The 20,553-nt window shown below is 36.6% G+C and overlaps 1 protein-coding gene across 7 annotated transcripts in view; it reads right to left on the bottom strand.

The window, feature by feature from the left end:
• The window catches only part of RELCH (RAB11 binding and LisH domain, coiled-coil and HEAT repeat containing), an 82,276-nt gene that overhangs the window by 32,140 nt on the left and 29,583 nt on the right, over positions 1-20,553 (bottom strand). For 4 of the 7 annotated variants that reach the window (XM_074899563.1, XM_074899565.1, XM_074899564.1 and 1 more), the window contains 4 exons: positions 18,851-18,926; positions 18,384-18,479; positions 8,622-8,734; positions 3,968-4,058 (listed from right to left, as the gene is read on the bottom strand). In XM_074899563.1, the coding sequence (XP_074755664.1) occupies positions 3,968-4,058; positions 8,622-8,734; positions 18,384-18,479; positions 18,851-18,926 (376 nt within the window). Of the gene's footprint in view, positions 1-3,967; positions 4,059-8,621; positions 8,735-11,291; positions 11,393-18,224; positions 18,249-18,383; positions 18,480-18,850; positions 18,927-20,553 lie in introns of those variants that run through there. The other 3 variants (XM_074899562.1, XM_074899566.1, XM_074899568.1) reach the window with 2 other exon arrangements.

The raw sequence follows: 20,553 nt of genomic DNA, 5'->3' as shown, positions 1-20,553 counted from the left end.
GGTAAAATGATGAGAGGGAAAAGTGAATAGCTTGTTCCTGTCAGATAAAATAGGATATACATGTGGTAAGACTATTTCTTTCCTGCTATGCAGCATATAGCCTTGGTAAGACAACCATCTGACCACGAAAAAAGACCAAGGTACTCACTGCCTTCTTTGTCTCAGTCTTTACTGGGAAGACTTGTCTTGAGCAATCTCAAGTCCCTAAAACCCATGGGAAAATCTGGAGCAAGAGGACTTAAAGGTAGAGAATTACCAGGTTAGGAAACATTTAAACAAACTGGACATTTGTGGGCCCTGATGGGGATGAACCCATCAGTGCTGGGGGAGTTGGCAGATGTCATTGCAAGACCACTTGTGACAAAGAAATGTTGTGTCAATTGGTGAGGTTCCTGAGGACTGGAAAAAAGCAAATGCCACTGCTATCTTCACAGTGCAGTCTGTCTCACATCAGTTCCTGGGAAAGTGTTGAAACAACTAATTCTGGAAAACATGAGGGACAAAAAGGTGGCTGGGAACAGCCAGCATGTATTTATACAGGAAAAACCATGCATGACCAACTTGAGAGCTCTCCCAAGATGACTGGCTCAGTGGACAAGGGGAGAGCAATTAATATTGTTTATCTTGACTTCAGCAAGACTTCTGATACTGTTTCCCATAACATACTGATTCACAAACTGATGAAGCCTGGGCTAAGTAAGGACAGTGAGGTGGATGGAAAACTGGCTGAACTAATCACAGGCTCAAACAGTTGCAGCTGGGTGTCAGTCCCCAGTGGTGCACCTCAAAGTTGATTCTGGGGCCAACAATGAAGATGTATAACATCTTCATTAACGACCTGGATGACAAGACAGAATGCACCTCAACAAGTATGCAGATGATGCAAAACTGGAAGGAGCAGTTGATATACCCAGATGGGTGCACTGCCATACAGAGGCAGCTGGAGGCTGGAGAAACAGGCAGACAGGATCCTTATGAAGTTCAAGACAGGGGCGTGCAAAGTCCTGAACCTGAGCAGACATAATTCCCACACAGCAGGACAGACTAGAGGCCAAGTGGCTGGAAAGCAGCTTAGCAGAGAAGGACCTGGAGGGCCTGACAGATACCAAGCAAAGTCAGCAATGCACTCCTTGCAGCAAGGGAGAGCAATGGTATCCTGGGCAGCCCCAGGAGAAGCATCACCAGCAGGTATGTCATTAGCCCTCTTTACTCAGCACTGCTGAGACCACATCCAGAGTGCTGTGTACAGTTCTGGGCTTCCCAGCCACAGACACAAAGACATACTGGAGCAAGTCCAGTGGAGAGAGGTGAGGATGATTAAAAGATAAGAGTATATGATATATTGGGGGAGGCTGAGAGAGCTGGGATTGTTTGGTCTTAAGAAGAATGTGCTTGGGAGCTATCTTAACCATATGTATAAATATCTGTAACTATCTGCAGAGAGGGAAAGAACACAGAGGTGCCCAATGAAAGGACAAGAGGAAATGGGACATAAACTGATATACAGGCAATTTACTGGGAGGGTGGCCAAACCTTGTAACACATTGCCCAGAGACGTTATGGAGCCTCCATACTCAGACATATTCAAAACCGGACTGGACCTGACCTTGAGCAACTTGCTCTAGCTAACTCTGTTTTAAGCAGGGAGCTTGAACTACAAGATGTTCAAAGGTCCCTTCCAACCTCAGTCATTCTATGATTCTCTCAATTGTACTCACCTAGGAGAAACTACAGGTGAAGACATAGTAATAAGTCAACTTTGCACAACTTCTTACCTCAACTTTATTTCCACAGCACACTGAACAATGGTACCTGACCAATGATGTACTCTTATCTTCAACTTTCTCACTGTTCTGATCTCAAACAACCAAGAACTCTCTCAAGAATGAAGAGTGGCAAAGATCATTTGTAAGAGACTTAAATGAAGAAACCACAAGCCTCAGGACTAAACTGAAATCTCAAGCATGGGAGAATGTTCTTTGAGTGTGTCTATCATTACTTTGCATTCATTCATCAGTAGGGCACCTGTAATACTTTTTGGAAGCATTGATGAGAAACAATATGGGCATGCAACAGGCTGCTTTAATACCTATAGTATCTTTGACTTATGTGCCATCTTTCCAAATGCAATTTCCCTACTGGTAACAGAGATACACTTTGCCTTCTGGAACTCTGCCTACCTGAAAGAAACAGCAAAGTCTAGTTTCAACTGGTTTAGGTAGACTGGCAAGGCAATCTAAATATCACCCCTGATATTGCAAAGACATACTGACACACTGGAGGAAAAAAGAGAAATTTCTACAAAGTTTGTGGTCAGGGAAGAGTATTAGCACTTAGAAACTTAAACATAACTGTAAACTGTTTATTACCATTTCTTTTCCTTTAAGAAGCAGGAGTACAATTTTGGAAGTGGATTAACTGTTCACTAGTTCCGAGGGAACTTTTAGCATTCACAGAGCCTTGAGCTGAACTCAGATGACGCAGCTATCTAGTTCTACCTGCGAAGAGCAGGTAGAAATATCTCAAAGAATAGTCTGATAACTCTAAGCTCCAGAATATGTGAATGAAAATGCTGAATATTTCGAGGGCCCAGTCCTTTGCATCTGTAAATAGATTTTGGGTGGAGACCAACTGCATGAACACTTCCCTGATCAAAGCATCTACTGAGAAAAGGTGGAAAGCTATGTGTGTTCTTGAGTTCCTTCTACAAACTCAGTCTTGTGACAATGAGATTCCGCTGGTATATTTGCCAGAAAAAATAATGACCTGGTTTCAGTGTCATAAAAAGTCTGGCAAACTGCATTAAATAAAGGCATGATGACATATGGCTTGGCAGCCTGATATGCTGTACTGTTACAGTTGGACTTGTTTCTCTTTTGCATCAGCAATTACCAAGAAACTGCTATGATGAAGATGTGCTCCTACTGAGGTGAGACTGTTTTTTTAAACACTGTTCAAATGTCATGAAAAGGACTATGAAAACAAAACATGGTTTGTTTTGTGTTCAACTACTATTGCCATGAGTCCTTCATTTAATCAATAGATACATCGGTCATACATATAAGCATAAATGCTGCATATAATATGTACTGCTGCCATCAGAAAGCATTAAGACTATTAAAGCTCGGACTTTATTGTGAAACACAGATGGCTGCATTATACAAGAAACAGTAGACAATTATCAGACCAGAAAGACTGTGCCATCAAAGTAAGCATTACCACTCTATCAAGGCTTAGTTATTCACTGTCTTTTAGGCAATGATGAATTCCCTCTTCTTCATTATGGTAGGAAAATGCCATGAATTTTCACCTGAACTCATATTGTTCTGTTTCTATGCCTCAGATGAAACAGTAAGAGTTTCAGTTTGGTTGTTCAGTTATTTCTCTAAATTTAGAATATCTGTCAAAGAGGTCACTGATTCTAGAATTCACATCTAAGCTTCAGGCTGATCTTACAGTTGTAAAATCATGCCCATCTACAGGGGACTGACTTCTGATTACTTTGATCTTTAATTTTCTCTTTATGGGTTTCAACTAGCTGAAATGCAGACACTGTTTCAGGGACTTAATACAACATAAAAATCAGCAAATGAAATCTCTGAATAAAAATGGATTTCCAATAGGAAATTACAGCACAAATTATAAAGACACCTACCTGGCAAAAGGTTAGGCAACACTGATGATGAACATGTGCATATCTACTTTTCAATACTACAAACATATGCAAGTATATGCAGGTAACCACAATCTCTAGATAGTCTTTGACAAATTTTTTGCTTCCAAGTTCTTTTTAATGTTATATAATGTAATGAGGACAAAGAACATCCAAATACCTTTCTGAAAAATACTTCGAACTGCCATTCACTGAAAAATGAAACTAGAAAAACCTCCCTCTCAAACAGATAAAACTTGACATTTACAAATTTTTAACTAATTTTCCAGAGAAAAGAACAAAATTATCAGTTACCTGTTCCCAACACTGTGGTAAAAGCTCAGCTTCTACACGTGTTGGTCCAACGTGTCGGGCAAATGCCACACACCCAGTCAGTATCATCTGTCTGAAAACATAAATTTAATCTGTTTATAAAGTTCTATAATATATAAAATATATTTAAGTTAGGAAACAGATACTGTCAGGTAACAGGTAATTGCCTACTGTCAAAATTTCACACCATACACACTGTCTTAAAGGCTAAAAATTAAATTGAAAGCCACTGGTGTCCCAACAGATGACTTTTAAAATAGATGGACTAGATGACTTTTAAAGGTCCCTCCCAACCCAAACTATTCTATGATTCTATCTTGTTTTCTTTTTAATACACTTTTTCCAGAAATTTGCAGATCCCAAATCCCATGAACCAGAGCCTGAGAATCTCTGATTTGCTAATGTCTGAGATTGGGACTCTCTGACTAAATCTCTCATTTAATCCTTATTAATGAATGCTATGATTCATCATGCAGTAAAAAGATCTAAATTAGTTAACGCTACCATACTACCACAGTGTTTCAGTCAAGTATGCATACTGCTTGCTTTTATTTGGAAGCCTTCATGACATTTAATGAACTTCATTCAAAACAACAACTTAATTCTTTCATGACATGGTTTTGCAACATTATAACTGCAAGTTACTGTAATCTCTCCCAAAATACTGGAGTTTTGTCAGAAATATTCTAAAGCCTACTCTAAAAAGGAAGCAATTAATCAATCAGCAGTATCTATGATCACTTGAGTCATTTGTAGTTATATTCTTGCATTTTTTAACTTTCCTCAAAGACTGCAAGAAATCACTGTTGTTCCATTAACTTCACAATCACAGAGATATATTTAAAACTTCATTAAAATTGTATTTAGCTGTCATTTGTGATCTTCTAACTTTTATTTAATAAGTGTTTATCTTGCTAACATTTTGTACTTCTATTTCTCCTGTTAATAGGACTGGAATGATACCTACTTTGCATGCAATATATACCACTTCTATTTTAGCGCCTACATCAACACTTAAATAACCAGCTTCAAACAATAATACACGGACATAAGACACTCATTTTATCACCTCCACAGTAAGATTAGGACACCACTGAGAATATGTTTATTACTACTTTGTGGAAAGTAAGCCAGAATTGTTACCATTTTAGTGTCGTGTCTAAACTCCTAAATATTTACTGCAGCTAATAGTATGCCCTTAAGGTTGAAAGGCAGAGAATCTGCTAGTTATTTCTTAACTAGTTATACAATATACTCCAGCAAAAAAAAAGACACAATTTCAGAATCTTTTCAAGGAGAAATAATCTATTAAAATTCTTTTTTTCCCAGCATTCTTTAGGCCAACAATCACACAAGCTCTTTGGTTTTGTGTTCTGTGTGGTTTTTTCCTCTCTACCACATAAAGAGAACTAGACCTTTGACCAAGGTAAGAAGCTTGAGGGAAAACAAAAATGTATGATTAGATAAGACTCAAGAAATCAACAGATGATATGTGATAGCAATACAGAGACAAAAGGCTGTGATAATTCTGACAAAACATCAAACAAAACAGTTACTCAAATGCTTGTCTTTGGTTGTACACACTGCACCTAATCACAGACTTGGGCAATACCTTTATAAGATATTAAAAAAGCAAAGAGCAGGATACAGTAATCACTTGAAATAATCTGCATTAGAAATGGGGAAAACCAAAATATGTATTTGTTTTCTTTAAATCAAACCTCCTCAAAAATTAGGAGTTCCATGAAATATCAAGATTAACTCGGATTTCCTTCTGCCTTGCATATGAAGTAGGGAACTAAGATATTGCAAAAATATTAAAAAATAATGTTATAAATATTTTACTGTAATAATTTTTAAAGTATATGACAACAGTCAGTATTTCGGGGGAAGGAAAGATTCTAAGAATCTCAACAATAGGTCATTGAAGCAAAAAATGTTAACACTAAGCTGTTACAAAACTTGAAGTCTATGCTGGATATAGCAAAAACTTTTCTACTTATTGTCATAATGATCTCTCCAGGTTATGCACTTATGATCAGTTAGGCAAGTACATAAAGCCAATCAGTACAATTCAGAGCAGCACTAGTTTGCTGCATCAGTACAGAAACCAAAGTGAAATCAAGAATCAGACTAGAGGAACAAGGCAGAAGTTAAATTTTGTCTGTTCTCCTCTTAACACCTCTAAACTCTTTCTAGAGGTTTTCGAAAGAGACTGCACGTGTTGGTAAGCAATTCAATCTTACACTGCAAAGTTCAAGGTTCTTTTGTCACTCCTAAAGATTATAATAAAAACTTACTTACTAGTGTTTTCTTTATTATGTCAGCAAATTACATGTGTTCTGTAAGAGGTGGCATCATATGATCAATGAAGTGTCACACTAAATACACTAAGCTTAATGGATTTTAGCTTATCATTAAGAATGCTGCTTCTAGGTACATTACTTGGAAATCATCAAGAGTTTTGAACTATGTTTTGACCTTGTTCTAGAAGACCCCAATATTAATCTGACTTATCGCTCCTTAGCTTCCAAAACCAACACAACTGTCCAAAAAGATGTTTAAGTAAAGCTAACACACATGTATTCCTTTGCAGAAGAGAATACGATAGACATTTTGAAAAGTTGAATAGTACATTAATGAACAAAGCCTTGAGGATAAAAGTGGCCTTGTTAAATATGACGTTAGTATACAAGACTATGGTAATATGCTATATCTGCATGTACCAAAGAGCCTCTCACATGGGCAAGAAACACAATACAGGGTTTCCACCTAATTGTTACCATACTTTACAAGGTCAAATATTTAAAGTAAAATACTTATTTTAATGTGTTCAGTAATAGAAATCTAATGTCACATCTCCATCTCTTGCATTTAACAAATTAAAAAAGTCAACTCGTTATCAACTGCTACTTTAATGTATAATGTAGGCCTGTACAGTATAGCAGAAGATAAATAAGAAATAATTAATACCATTGTTCTGGTTACTAAACCTGAATGTCTTTGCTTACTTCATACTGCACAAGACTGCTAAAATATTAAACTTATTTAAATAAAAAACAAGCATGCATAAAATACTTCATGCAAATAAAAAGTATAAAAAAGTCTAACAAGTATAAAACACTGACTGAAATTCTGAATAGGTATTTTCTATCTAATTTGTGTTCAGAATGTCTTTTATTTGACAGAATTTTACTTATTCTTCAGTCAGATGTTATGGCACCTCTAAAAAGATTATGATTTTTATGTGTGTAAATGTATATTATGTATATACATGTTTTGTCCTGGAAGTTATGGCAGAATATTCTTCCCACATTTCTGATGAAGATGAGTTGGTTTTAGATATAAATCTCTAACTCACAACAAAGAATGAACAACTTCAAGGAAAAAGAAGCTTAGATTTTCTTCTTTCTTAGCTGATGAAAAAGACACACGGAACTGCAGCTAAACAGGCATATGGACAATCTATTTGATAGGCCACCAATCCTGTAACAAAACTACAAGAGAATACAAGTGAGATGTAACTTCCTTTCCCTCTCAACCACAAAATTATTTTACCTTCTCAATCTGTATGGGACACTCAAAATATTTCAGATAATGGCAGATGTTTCAGAAGCAGATTTCTAATGAATCTGAAGTTTAACAAGGACTATATTTTTGTAATTTCAATCTGCATGGTGCCACTGTGCTACAAGCTGCTTTTATTTGTTTATGTATTTTTTTGTATCCAAGCCCATCTCTTCCAACTGTACCTCATCTCTAAATTTTACCATGGGAAAAAGACACTGGAAGACATCTGTTTCAGAGAATCTTCAAAAAAAAATGCTTTCCACCTATTTCATAAAGCCTATTCTGTCTGAAGACAGAACAGATCAATGATAGATACAGATGCTTTATGAAACACCTGTATCGAAAATAAAGGAAGAGCTATAGATCAGGTATGAAAAAATCTTTCCACAGTTAAGAGAAGGAAACATACCAGCTAAGGTACTGTCTTTCAACCTTAAGGGTATTCTTACCAAGAATGGTACAAGGCAGATCTCCTGAATACTACGGAAGAACTAAATTTAGAAAACAAAATAAAAAGTGGACTTTGTTTGAAAGTCTTAACCAAAATAAAGCAAAGGTCTTAACACTTGTCAGAACTAAATCACTGCTTCAGTCTTCTAAAATTTTTATTGCTACCATAGTACTGAATCGTAAGTAGGAAGATTTTCTCATGCTATTTTCCCACACTAAACACGGTAGTTAACTTTAAAACATACAGATCACTAAGACAAACTAAGACAGAAGCTTAAAAAAGCTGTTTTATTTTCTATATCAACCATTGCTAAGACTTATGATCTTAAAGCCCTTTTAATAAAGCATTTCAGTTCATCTTTAAAGAAAAAAGGAACTGATATGTTACACTGCAGCTTACCAAGAACATTCTTACATTTCAGCCACTAGAAAGTACAGGTCACAGAAATGGAAAGTCCTGAATTCCACATAAATTTTTCAACACTGTATCAGCAAAACATAAGCTTAAGTGTAACTTGGTTAAAATCATCGAGTAATATCCAGTTTCTACTAGTTCTGTTTCTTTGACAAAGAAAAAAGTTCCTTCTTATCCCGCAACACACAAACACAAACACACCTTTGCTCATCATCCGGTCGTTTGATCAAATTGAACAGTATGTGTAGAAGCTGATCTCTCTCTTTGGGTTCAGGATGGAGGCAGGCTGTACACAGTATGAGTGGGATCAATTCCTAAAAAGTTGTGGGTAGGGGAAAACCAAACAAAGTAAAAACGCTTTGGGCATATATTCATTAATGGCAAAAGAAACTAAGAAGATAAATCTAGCCACATAACATCAAAACAGTTAGAGAAGATGTTTTAGAGACTTGATCTCTTAAGTGACCTGAAAAAAGTGAAGGTCTACAAAAGTTAGAAGTATTTTCCTGCTAGGAAAGATCAAGGGAGAACCAGCACATAAAATAAAATGCTCTTCAAAGATTACAATGAACATATGCAGGTCACCTGTAACCAGAATTAGAGGACAATCATGGTTTAAATTGCCTTCACTACCTACTGAACTGCAGCAAGCTCCACAGACATCTATGGAACAAAGTTCCTAGAGAAAAAGCTATTTCTGATGCCATGGAGTTAAAGATTAAAATTTTCAATTAAGCATGCCCACAGTTTTGTGCATAGGTTTAAATAAGCACTGAGAAACATATATTGGTAAAGGTGACCGCACACAGATACCCTCTATTTTGTGTTGACTGAGAACTGTATGGTTTTTTTAAAGGTTTGTCGGGGGGGTTTTCAATAAAGAGGCAATATCTGAAGCTAAATTTTCTTTATAGAGCAACTGAATTCCCTTACAGAACATACTACCAAGAAAATACTATGTAAAACATTAACTGAAAGAAAACATAAGGCTGTTCACAAAAGGGAAGACCTCCTCCTTTCTAATTATGCCTTCAAAGCTCATGGTATTCATTCCCAGAAGAAACAAATGTTTCTAAAACATGGACTGGAAGTCCCTTTCCTTGACCTTGTTGATGTGAGTCTTTACTCCAACCAAATTTGGAAGCCACATAATTTCTAGGCTATTTAATATCTTAGAGATAGAAACATCACACTGGGAGATCCAGGGAAAAGAACAAGACAAACCTAGGTGTCTGCAGAGAAAACATAGGCAAGTAATCTGGAGACTTTCTCTCCCACCTGCTGCATACTTTTGAACCACTTTTATCATACAAACTTTTTGTGAATTAATAAACAGTGACAAACAAGCAGATGACAGTGGGAAACACCCCTAAAGTTACTGAGAAAGATTATAAAAAAACCTGGAAAAAGCTATAGTTATTTGTAAAAATTTTGCAGGGAGGTGCCAATTTCTTCTTGCAGACATTCAAAGTGACCTATTCATGATGTTCTTGCAACTAAGTCTATTAAACAAGGTGGACATGAGGAAACAACAGTAAAGACGCCCTCACAGCTCAACTTGTATTTCCCTAAACAGCAAGTGCTATGTTTATGTTAAACACCAAATGATACTGTATGTTAAGAGGATTGCCTAAGGTAGTCCTGATAAGCTTTTATTTTCATTTTACAAGAACCCTACTCAGTGTGCTATTTTTCACCCCTGAAGATGACCGAGACACAACCTAAAATGTATTTTAACATTCTGAAAGGTATGTTCTCAATATTCAACCCAATTATAGGGCAAATTAGGTATTTTATGATGAGACAGAGGAATGAATGTGGAAATATCCTATCCACTGTTTAAAAAATCTGAAGTACAGAAGGAAAAGTGAAAAAGAAATTTGGAACAATTTGGAGATTTACAATTGTCAATATTTTAAAGGGATCCAGTTTTTGGGTTTGTTTTTATAAGTGTAGCACAACACAAAATAACATGAATTGAAAACCTGTATTAAAGAAACTTTACAAAGTACAGCACATGAAGAGCTAAGTAACTTCCTTCAGCTGAAAGCTCCTTTCCTTCTAGAATTTCCATGTTAAATTATATTTTTTGTATACCTAACATTCAGGTTTTGCCCAGTTAAGGTTCTAAGAAGGCAGGGGGCTTAACTTATTTAACTTTTTTGTACTTCACAGAAGCATCTTCTCTCCTGCAAACACTGTTTTAACTCCAAAAGATCTGAAGAAAATATTGAAACAATAAAAAAAACCCCTCTACTCTAAATACCACTAGTTATTCATTAAGCCAAGATCTTTTAAAGAAGAAATCCAATTGCAATTTGTAGATACACAACATAATTACTAACTCCATCATAAAGAATACAGCTCATGGAAAAAACTTTGAATCCAAAAAAACCGCTGTGTTACTTTACTGAGATCTAACTTTCTGAAATCTACTCTAAGTTCACATTATCCAACTGCTCTTGCAATTATTCTTAAGTACTCCTTATAAAGAATTTAAAAAAAAACCCCACAAACAAACCCATTAAATAGGACATGTATATATATATTTTTTTTTAAGACCTGGGTTTTTTGTTTCAGTTGTTGAAACCACCACACTGACTTCACTTTCCTAGTGTGTTTGAGCACCTACTCAAAAATCTCAACTGCTCACTCAGAACTACCACTAGGTTTTAAAACAGTGGCATGAGTGCTTTTTTTTTTAAGCTTCTTTTCAAATTTAAGGAAGTTAAAGTTATCTTTTTCCAGCTGAGTCTGCATGAAAGGAACACACCTCCAAATATTTACCTAGATACTACTACCTTGTCTGTGAAAAGCTAATGAGTTACCTAACACCATTGACATGGGGCAGATACAAGGCTGGTTCTTTACCTTGCAGAAAGATGGTTATTATAGCTGATGGAATTAGCTGTATTTTCTTGTCCATTGGTCACATTCTTTCATGCATACTATGGGAGAAGAGAGTGTTCTCTGCATCGCTGCACCAGTGCTTCTACAGTTCCTTCTATTAAGGGGAGTGGAGAAACAGTGAGAAGTCTTGAACAGTGTTTTTATGTGCTGCCTATAGACTTAATGGACAGGAAGGTAAAACTGCAGGTGAAAGGGACTTTGTGGGACAAGAATAACAAACCTGCTTGCATAGATGGACAAAACAGTCAAGTGAATTCTCCCAAAGACTTAGAAAGGGCTAGATTCTTCTAAGGATATTCAGGATGATTAAGAACAAAAACCAACCTAAAGGCAGGTTCAAGCTCATTCTTTCCTGTTGGCTAAGGGCCATGCCTTAAGATGTAGACTTAATAAATCCCAGATTTTTCATTCTCAAGACAGTAAAGAAATGTTGTAGTAAGTGGTAATTTTCCATTAAGACACAATAATATTAGCATTTGGCTGTTTAAATTCAAGAGGAAAGTTCATAACATTGTTATGGAGACTGGATATAATTATCAATAATCAAGGAGAGGACTTCCAGTGCTATCTGAAACACTCTGCCTTCCTTGGGAAGGAATACCACTTGTACTGACAGTCATAAAGCAGGAACATGCATTTTTTAAAAACCAACAAACTCCCCATTTTATTTGGGATCCTTCCTAGACATTCTATTTACCCCCACGTCCCTCTTTTCCCTTTTGCCTCTGCCTTAGGAAAACTGATTAGTTCCTGTTGGTGTTAGTCAGTAATACCAGGAGGAGACACTTCCAGAACTGCAGTACTGTTTTCCCATTAGATGCCAAGCAGACTGCCATTACAACATTGTCAGCACTTGCAACTTGAAATAAAACATCATGTATCAGAGGTCTCACCTCTGCTACTGAAAAGGCAAGTTCTTATCTGCAGCAGTTTGTACCTGTGAGCTACCCAGATGCAGAATAGAAAGAAAAAAGTTATTTGGTTTTTACTGTGAGATAAGCTACACAATGGTGAGTGATGGACAAGGTTATAAAGCTGACCTAATGCACTGCACAGAAGAACTGAAACGGCCCATCTTCACCCTGTTCTACTTCTGTTATAACTGTCCACATTGGTCTCTCCAAAGAAAACCTCACTTCTTCACCACAGTACCTTTGGACAACTTCTCCCTAACTTACAACAATATGTTCTATCTTTGAACAGGATTCACTATTTGAGCCGATTCAAGTTCTCAATAAAGTCAACATTTACATGGGCATATGGAGCTGCTCTTCATTATGGTCAAAAGAAGGTGGCTTTTGAATGATAAATAGTACCACCTCAACTATATGCAAAATAGTTCCTTGTACATATTTAAAGTATTAAAACAAATTACTAAAGCTTTTTTTTCCTAAATGCACCCTATTGCAAGCATTTGTCTGTTTTGCTGACAATTTTCTTACAAGGCAGTGAGGAATTTTCTATCTGTGTTGTTGCCCTCTTTTTTTTTTGTTTAACATTCTGACAAAACTCTTCTTCATCTCAGATTTTCTCACTAATTACTGTCTTCTTGTTGGAGTGCTCATAACCAAAATAATTACTTCAAAAAATAAACTTAGTGTTAAGTGTGAAGACTGGTTACTTCAGTAGCTTAGGACAGTTATCTTTATTATTTCAAATATTACTGCAATAATATGGCAAACAGGTGACAACATAATACATAAACCAGGATGACATTATGCTCCATTTTGTAAATGTGTCCCTTTTCTCTAATAGTTAGTGCTTATATTGTGAACCAATACTATATTAAAATTGTGCTGTAACTTAGCCTCTGACAACTAGTAAATAAAATAATCTTCAGTAGCAACTGAAATAGCTGCAGGTACTAACAAACTACTGATACAGACTCTCTTGCAGAAGAATGTATCTGAAGTTCAGAATTCACCCTTTTAGTTTTAAAATGAAAAAGATATTTCATCATAGTACTAATACATGACTCAGAACTTTGAGCTTATTATCTTATTAATATTAAAATTACCACCATAATTACATTTCACAGGATGAAACTATTATTCCAGGATCCAAATTAAGCCTCTTGTAGATCCCAAAGGGATGCTTTTACATAAGAATTAATGCAGATATAAGTGTGAAAAAACCTTTGTACTTTTTTTTCCTACTGTTTATTTGGAAACTTGTATATGACACTACTGTAATAAAACTAATAACAATTGGCAATTTAATTAATAAATATTATATTCAACTCCTTTCATCCATGAATCATGTTATGTTTAACTACACCATGTTGAAAGAAATCAGTTTTCAGACTAGATGAAAATATTTACTCTCCAAGATGGAGCTTTCATTATAAGAAAACTACACTAGTCCCTCATATCTAGAGAAGGGAAATAAACCACAAAATCATCTAGGTAGGAAAAGACCTTGAAGATCATCCAGTCCAACCATTAACCCAACACTGACAGTTCCCAACTACACCATATCCCTCAGCGCAATGTCAACTCGACTCTCAAACACCTCCAGGGATGGGGACTCCACCACCTCCCTGGGCAGCCCATTCCAACGCCTAACAACCCATTATGGAAATAAATGCTTCCTAATATCCAGTCTAAACCTTCCCTGGCGCAACTTGAGGCCATTCCCTCTTGTCCTGTCACTTATTACTTGGTTAAAGAGACTCATCCCCAGCTCTCTGCACCCTCCTTTCAGGTAGCTGTAGAGGGTGATGAGGTCTTCCCTCAGCCTCCTCTTCTCCAGACTAAACACCCCCAGTTCCCTCAGCCGCTCCTCATACGACCTGTGCTCCAGACTCTGCACCAGCTTCGTTGCCCTTCTCTGGACACACTTGAGTCATTCAATGTCCTTTTTGTAGTGAGGGGCCCAAAACTGAACACAGGAATCGAGGGGCGGCCTCACCAGTGCCAAGTACAGGGGTAAGATCCCTTCCCTGTCCCTGCTGGCCACGCTATTGCTGACACAAGCCAGGATGTCATTGGCCTTCTTGGCCACCTGAGCACACTGCTGGCTCCTGTTCAGCTGGCTGTCAATCAACCCCCCCAGGTCCCTCTCTGACTGGCAGCTCTCCAGCCACTCCTCCCCAAGCCTGTAGCGCTGCTGGGGGTTGTTGTGGCCCAAGGGCAGCCCCCGGCATTTGGCCTTATGGAAACTCCTCCAGTTGGCCTCAGCCCATGGCTCCAGCCTGTCCAGGTCTCTCTGCAGAGCCTCCCTACCCTCGAGCAGATCAACACTCCCACCCAACTGGGTGTCATCAGCTAAAGGCCTTATGGTTGTCTCATGTGGGATGGGGACAACTCCACCCCCAAACAAAAAAGCCCCCCAAACCAAAACCCTGTGTAAACCAGAAGAGAACCAGCAGACAGACTAGTCAACTCTATCTCTGTTTTTCAGAAACAATCTATAGAAGCCTTCTGCAATCTAAATCTTATAGAGTAACAGAAAATATTTTAATTGTTCATTTATATTTTTCTGTTCACCCCTATTCTGTGAAATAGAAAGTTATTTAGAAAATACTGATAGCTGACAATTTTCATGCCCAGAAACTCAAACTTATAATACCTTTATCCTTATCCAATCAGAATGACATCTGTTTGACACAGCCACTGGAAACAGCCATTTAAATATAATGCCAAGCATTCTTTCACATTTTTTAAGACAGACAATATTTTATGTCTTTTTGAAGCATAAGACTGAGGTGAAAATCTGTAACAAGATATTCAGCTCTACCATGTTTTAAGAGGCAGCTACCTAGAAAAAATGACAGAGAATGAAAGTGCCTTGGTGATGTTTATGTGTAGTTATTACATGCTAACTTCAACAACTTTTCTAGAAGAAAATAATACTATAGATTTAGAGTTGAAAATGGCACCCGTTCAGAGCTTGCAAACACAGCATTACTTTTGCTTTAACTTTACACAGAAATAAAAGCAAAACTCTATTCTTAACATATTGAATTCTGTATAAATGACAGCTTCTCAGTATACAAATCTAGTGGTGCACATTTAGTAAACCACTACTGTCATGGTTTTGCTAAGTTTGCATAACACAAACGAAAGTTACAGAAACTAACCCTAGAATAGGTGAGATAAAAACTATAAATAATTATGGCAAAGTGTTTCTTGATTAAGAACAAGAGTAACAAGATCCTGATGTTAAGCCAAAAAGTTTACTCTGGCTCCAATTCTGCGACTACATACCGCAGAGTATGGAAGTTGTACATTCAAATAACGTTACTCCTGTTACCTGACAAAACTATATTGATTTTTACATCATATAAAGGTTGAGAAATCAGTATTCCACTGGTTAGTCATCATAAAAATTTTAAGAGACTGCTTTTCTCTAATTACAGTTTAGTCAAAGGAATCTTCTTATGGTATACCTCTTGACAAACAGAAGGTGTTTTGTTTTTTTTTAAAATCTTAAATGTGTTTTGTTTTTAAGTGGTAAAAACACAATCGAGGAAGCAGATTCCAATGCAGATGAAATTGCATGAAGTCCAGCTGCTCATATGCGAAGCGTTATCACAGGCTGCATGCCCAGCCAAAGGGGTTTTTTTTGAAGAACCTGTTTTTATCATTTTGTAACGGTTCATTCAAATTACTATTGAGCTTGCAGTATCTCCTTTGTTTGTGAGTGCATTCACACACAAATCTAAACATTGACATACACATTTTCAAGCAGTTAAGATAACCTAGACACTGGCAATAAAACTAAAATTAAATTTGTGTGTTGATACATGGAATTTTACTAACTATAAACTGCTTTCAGACAAGTATCCTATATTACGCATTATTGATTTTACCCAGTTGAACTGCTCTTCTAGAAACAACTAAAACGGTTTCCTCAGCCACCCTATGCAATACTGTATTTTTTCTTCTTTCTTATCTTCCATCTGAACCTAAACTACAGACGTTGAAGAACAATTAAAGCTTCAGCAATACACAAAAATAACCATTTCAAAAACGCATCAGGTGTTCTGACACTAACTGGTCACTTGGATGTTAACTGGAATATCTACTAGACCACTTATTACTAAGTCAGGCAGGCTGCTACTGACACTGAGAGGGCTAAAAGCATTGGTGAAATGGCTTCTGAATCTCTGGTAAAGGACAAAACCAACTGAGATATCGTCAACCTCCACAAATCCAGTTTCTCCAAAATGAAAATATATAACACAATATTTTCAGTTTAAGATTTTGCAACCAATTTCAACATGATTGATGTTTAAAGAACAAAGATGGGTACTTTAGGGGATCATCACAAAATTATGTTTAATTTTCATGTCCAACACACTGACAGTGTAATATCTTAAACATTACCACTGTATCTTTTCAGAGTAGTGATCACTTTGCTTTATAACCTGAGCCTGTTACATATCTTTCTAAATCAGTGATCTTTTGGTATATTTTTATACCACTTCTCTGTAAATTTTTGCTAAGACTCTCTCGTGATAAAGTTGGTTTTGGACAAAACCCAAAGTTGTACCTTGCTGAAGGGAGCCTAGTTCTTAGGTTAGCTTTTCATAATACTGATATTAATAGATACTAACAGATGGTCTACCCAAGCTTTCCTTCAAGTTCCACAACTACCATCTAAAAGAACATTACAATAGTTACAGCAACGGGTGGTAACTGAGAAAAGCTATTTTAAAGCAAACTTCAGTTCTTGGAAAATTAAACATCCCATGCAATCCAGTTACACAATTCTCACTTGTGGCTTTTTCAATCAAACTGAAACAGATGTTTTAAGGCAAAAACACATGTAAAAATGTAACTTCAACTGTAAAACAAAGTAAGTAGGAAATAGCCTAAAAGGTCACAAAAATATTAAATGCATTACACAGATTATGCTACAAGCTGTGAAAATAAGCCAAAATACCACAACCTGCCAAGCAGAGGGAAGGAAAGGAATAAATAAGAAATCAGAAATTAAGCACTGATCCAGGAATATTCAGAGAATTATTCTGAAAGACTATTAACAGAACCATTTGTAGAGCACCCAGTTAATACCCCCACCCCCTTGAAAAAAACCCAAAGTTTTTATAAAGTTTGAGGCTTTCAAAATGTAGTACATCTCAAACTCACCATGTCAACTGCTGATCATTACTCCTATATTATACAATTTTAGATTATAGGATCAGTACAAATTTCTTGAGGATTTTTCAAAGCCTTAAAATGAATTTATGCAAAATGCACTAAGTCTACCATACTGTAGGTCCCCTTAACACGGACTAAAACTTACTCAACAAGCTGTGCTGCTTCAAACCTTGAATTTCTGTGTCAGCTATAAAGCCATTGAACTTTTGTTCGATATATTTTCTTAGTTTTATTTTTTTTACACATTTGATACTGTGCAGTATTTACAAGAAAGCAATAGAAAACCAGTCATTGTTTTTCCATCTTCAGTTACAGTCTTCCTTTTCTACACTATATAGTATGAAAGATTATGCAAAACATCATCTTCATTTACATTCAAAATAAACATTGTATTTTCATAATTTAGCTTCATTTTAAATTTAAGAGAAACAAACAAGCAAGACTGCTAGTTTTCTTATGAATGGGTGTTTTTGATCATCTTTGTCTTGGCTGATAATGGAGCTTCTAAAAAAGGAAGGTAGAATAAATTTTTTGGTTCAAGTACATAGTGTTGCAAAAGAACCTGAACATTAATCCTTATTAAAACAAGTAGATAAACTAAATTTAATGTTTGAACTTATATCCTCTGCTCTGTATAACACACATTAACCATGGTCTTTGCTAACAAAAGCATCTGCGCTACCACAAACAGATGGACCTACAGTAACAATTAGTCTTGCTGAATGCTAATGGGTGCCTTAAGCAAAGGAAGAAGTATTAGGGTACCATGCAGATTTACTCAACTCACCTGAGAGAGGTGTAAAACCATTTTCTAGGAGCAGAGATGCATGCACAAAAGTAAGAACATGATTGCAAGTAACAGACTTTCATTAAATTAGACACATCTTCAAAATGAACAGGAAAACATCCTGGCAAAAATAAAAAGTAGAATTTCAGGGTTCCTCACCTCTCGCTTTGCAAGCAGCACATTAGGAACAATATGAGGCAGGCAGCGTCCCAACATTAACATAACACTTTTTTCACTGTCTGCAATCCGAGATACCTAGAAAACCAAGTTGTTTTTTTTTAAATGAAGCACAGGAACAGAAAAGTATCCTTTCAAAGGAATTGCAGCAGACTGTTTACTTACCAGAAAATATTTAATTAACTCACACACAGTAAGCCGTAAGTTTTTGATCTGGCAGTAGCTTCAAAAGCATGAACCCACTTATAGAGACTCAAAACTTCCCAGTAATTACATATCTATTACCAGGTTTCATATTGAAGCTAAAATCTGAAAGCATATCCTTATTTCTCAAGTTTCATGCACATAAAGTTAGCTCTCCGTATATGTTAACAAGTCTTGTTTCAAAGCAATTATTGCTGCCATGTGGTATAAAGGATCTTCTCGTTTATGTCAACTGAGAAATATACCTCTGATCCCAAACGGCTGTCTGCTGACATCCGACAGAAAGACAGTAGTGCTTGATGGAAAGCTGGTGACAATTTCCTGAAATATTGTCAATAAGGGAGGGGGGGAAAAGCATAGATCAGAAACATTAAATGACATTCAAAAAGCATGTTTTTAAGTGAAGCATACTGCAGAAGTTTTTGTTTAAAATTACCTTTGACTTCTGGGGTGTTTAGTTTGTAGCAAGAAAAAAGGGGGGGTCCTAATTAAAAAGTTACTTTTAGTTCTGAAAAATGTAACATCTTTCAAACTGCTGCATGGACAAAAATAGGACTAAGGCCTGAAGAAAAGGAAGCTTTAGCAATACAAGAGGAAGCATACAATTATGCAACCCGGGTGGGGGGTGTGAAAACCACAAGAAACAGTATTTTTGCTTAATGCTCTGATTCTGCACATTGCATAAAAACATTTGTGTAGTCAGTCACTTACAATCTTCAGGATTAAACAGAGGTTCCTCAAGTGCCACTTTGGGATCTAAACATTTGATTCAAATACATAGCAAGAACCTCAAAACTAACCTTAAATTGCTCCCTAATCCCAAATTGTAGATGTGTATCTATAGAAGCACAGTCTCATGGCCATGCACAGCACCAGCCAACACAGCCTAGCTACTCAGAGCCTTAAGTATACGCATAACCCTGGTAAGAGTTTAAACAACCTTTAAGGAGGATAATTTGATAACTCCTATTTAAGGAGGATAATTTGACAGAAATATTCTCAGAAACCTATTACTGGACTGACCATTACATAAAACAGGCAAGCAGCAGCAGTTCTATTTTTCCTGGTAATGACAACTCCCTCTGCCTTATTTGAGGCATTTATTTAGATGCTATTCTAACACTGCCTCGTCCACTATGCTTGAAGAGGAAAAAGAACATTGGTCTTCCAAAACATGCATAGAAAACATCTCACCTTGTGTCATCATCTGTTGTTTGAATCCTCTAATGACAATGTATGAGTTTAAGGGAGGATGCAATTCCTATTTCTAATGTAGAAGGTGGTATATCACCTTTCAACTCTTAAAAATGTTATTTTGTGCAGCTGAGCACTCAAAATCCTATGCACATGCAATTATGTGTACAGACATTGTTGGAAAAGAGCTCTGTTTAACAACATGTTATTCCTTATTCTGTAAAAGTATCCCTGAATGACAGATTTACAGACTCGATACTCGAGGCTTTAAGGTTTATTTACACCAGGAGAACAGGAACAAGCATTGCAAAGCAACAGCTTAACATTAGGAGAGTGGCAAGGCCAGCCCTTGGCCCAGGCAGTCCTTCACCTCAGCGTTTGTCCTGCAGAATGTCAGATCCTTCCCTGCTTGAAATCTTAATTAAAATCCTACATAAGGGCAAAGTTCTATCCCCATTTTGCAGAGACTGAAAACTAAGTATGACAATATGTCACTGAATTTCCCTGTGGGTTAATTAATGGCAAGCTTTGGGCAGCATGGATACCAGTACGATCGCTGGCTATATTTAGAGTCAAGAAAGCTTCTCCTTGATGAAGTCTAGTAAAATCCTTGATGGCTATGCTGAATAGAAATGATGACAGACTCAGGCATCTTGCACACAAGTCAGTGGAAAGTCTTTTCAAGGGCCAACAGAAGACAATAGTGAAGATGTTCAAATATAAGAAAGTATGATGAACAAAACCCCAAGCACTA

This window comes from Athene noctua, chromosome 2, assembly GCF_965140245.1.
Source record: "Athene noctua chromosome 2, bAthNoc1.hap1.1, whole genome shotgun sequence".
NCBI classification, from domain to species: Eukaryota; Metazoa; Chordata; class Aves; order Strigiformes; family Strigidae; genus Athene; species Athene noctua.
Note: the sequence above shows the minus strand (reverse complement) of the source record. Positions and strands in the feature narration are given on the sequence as shown.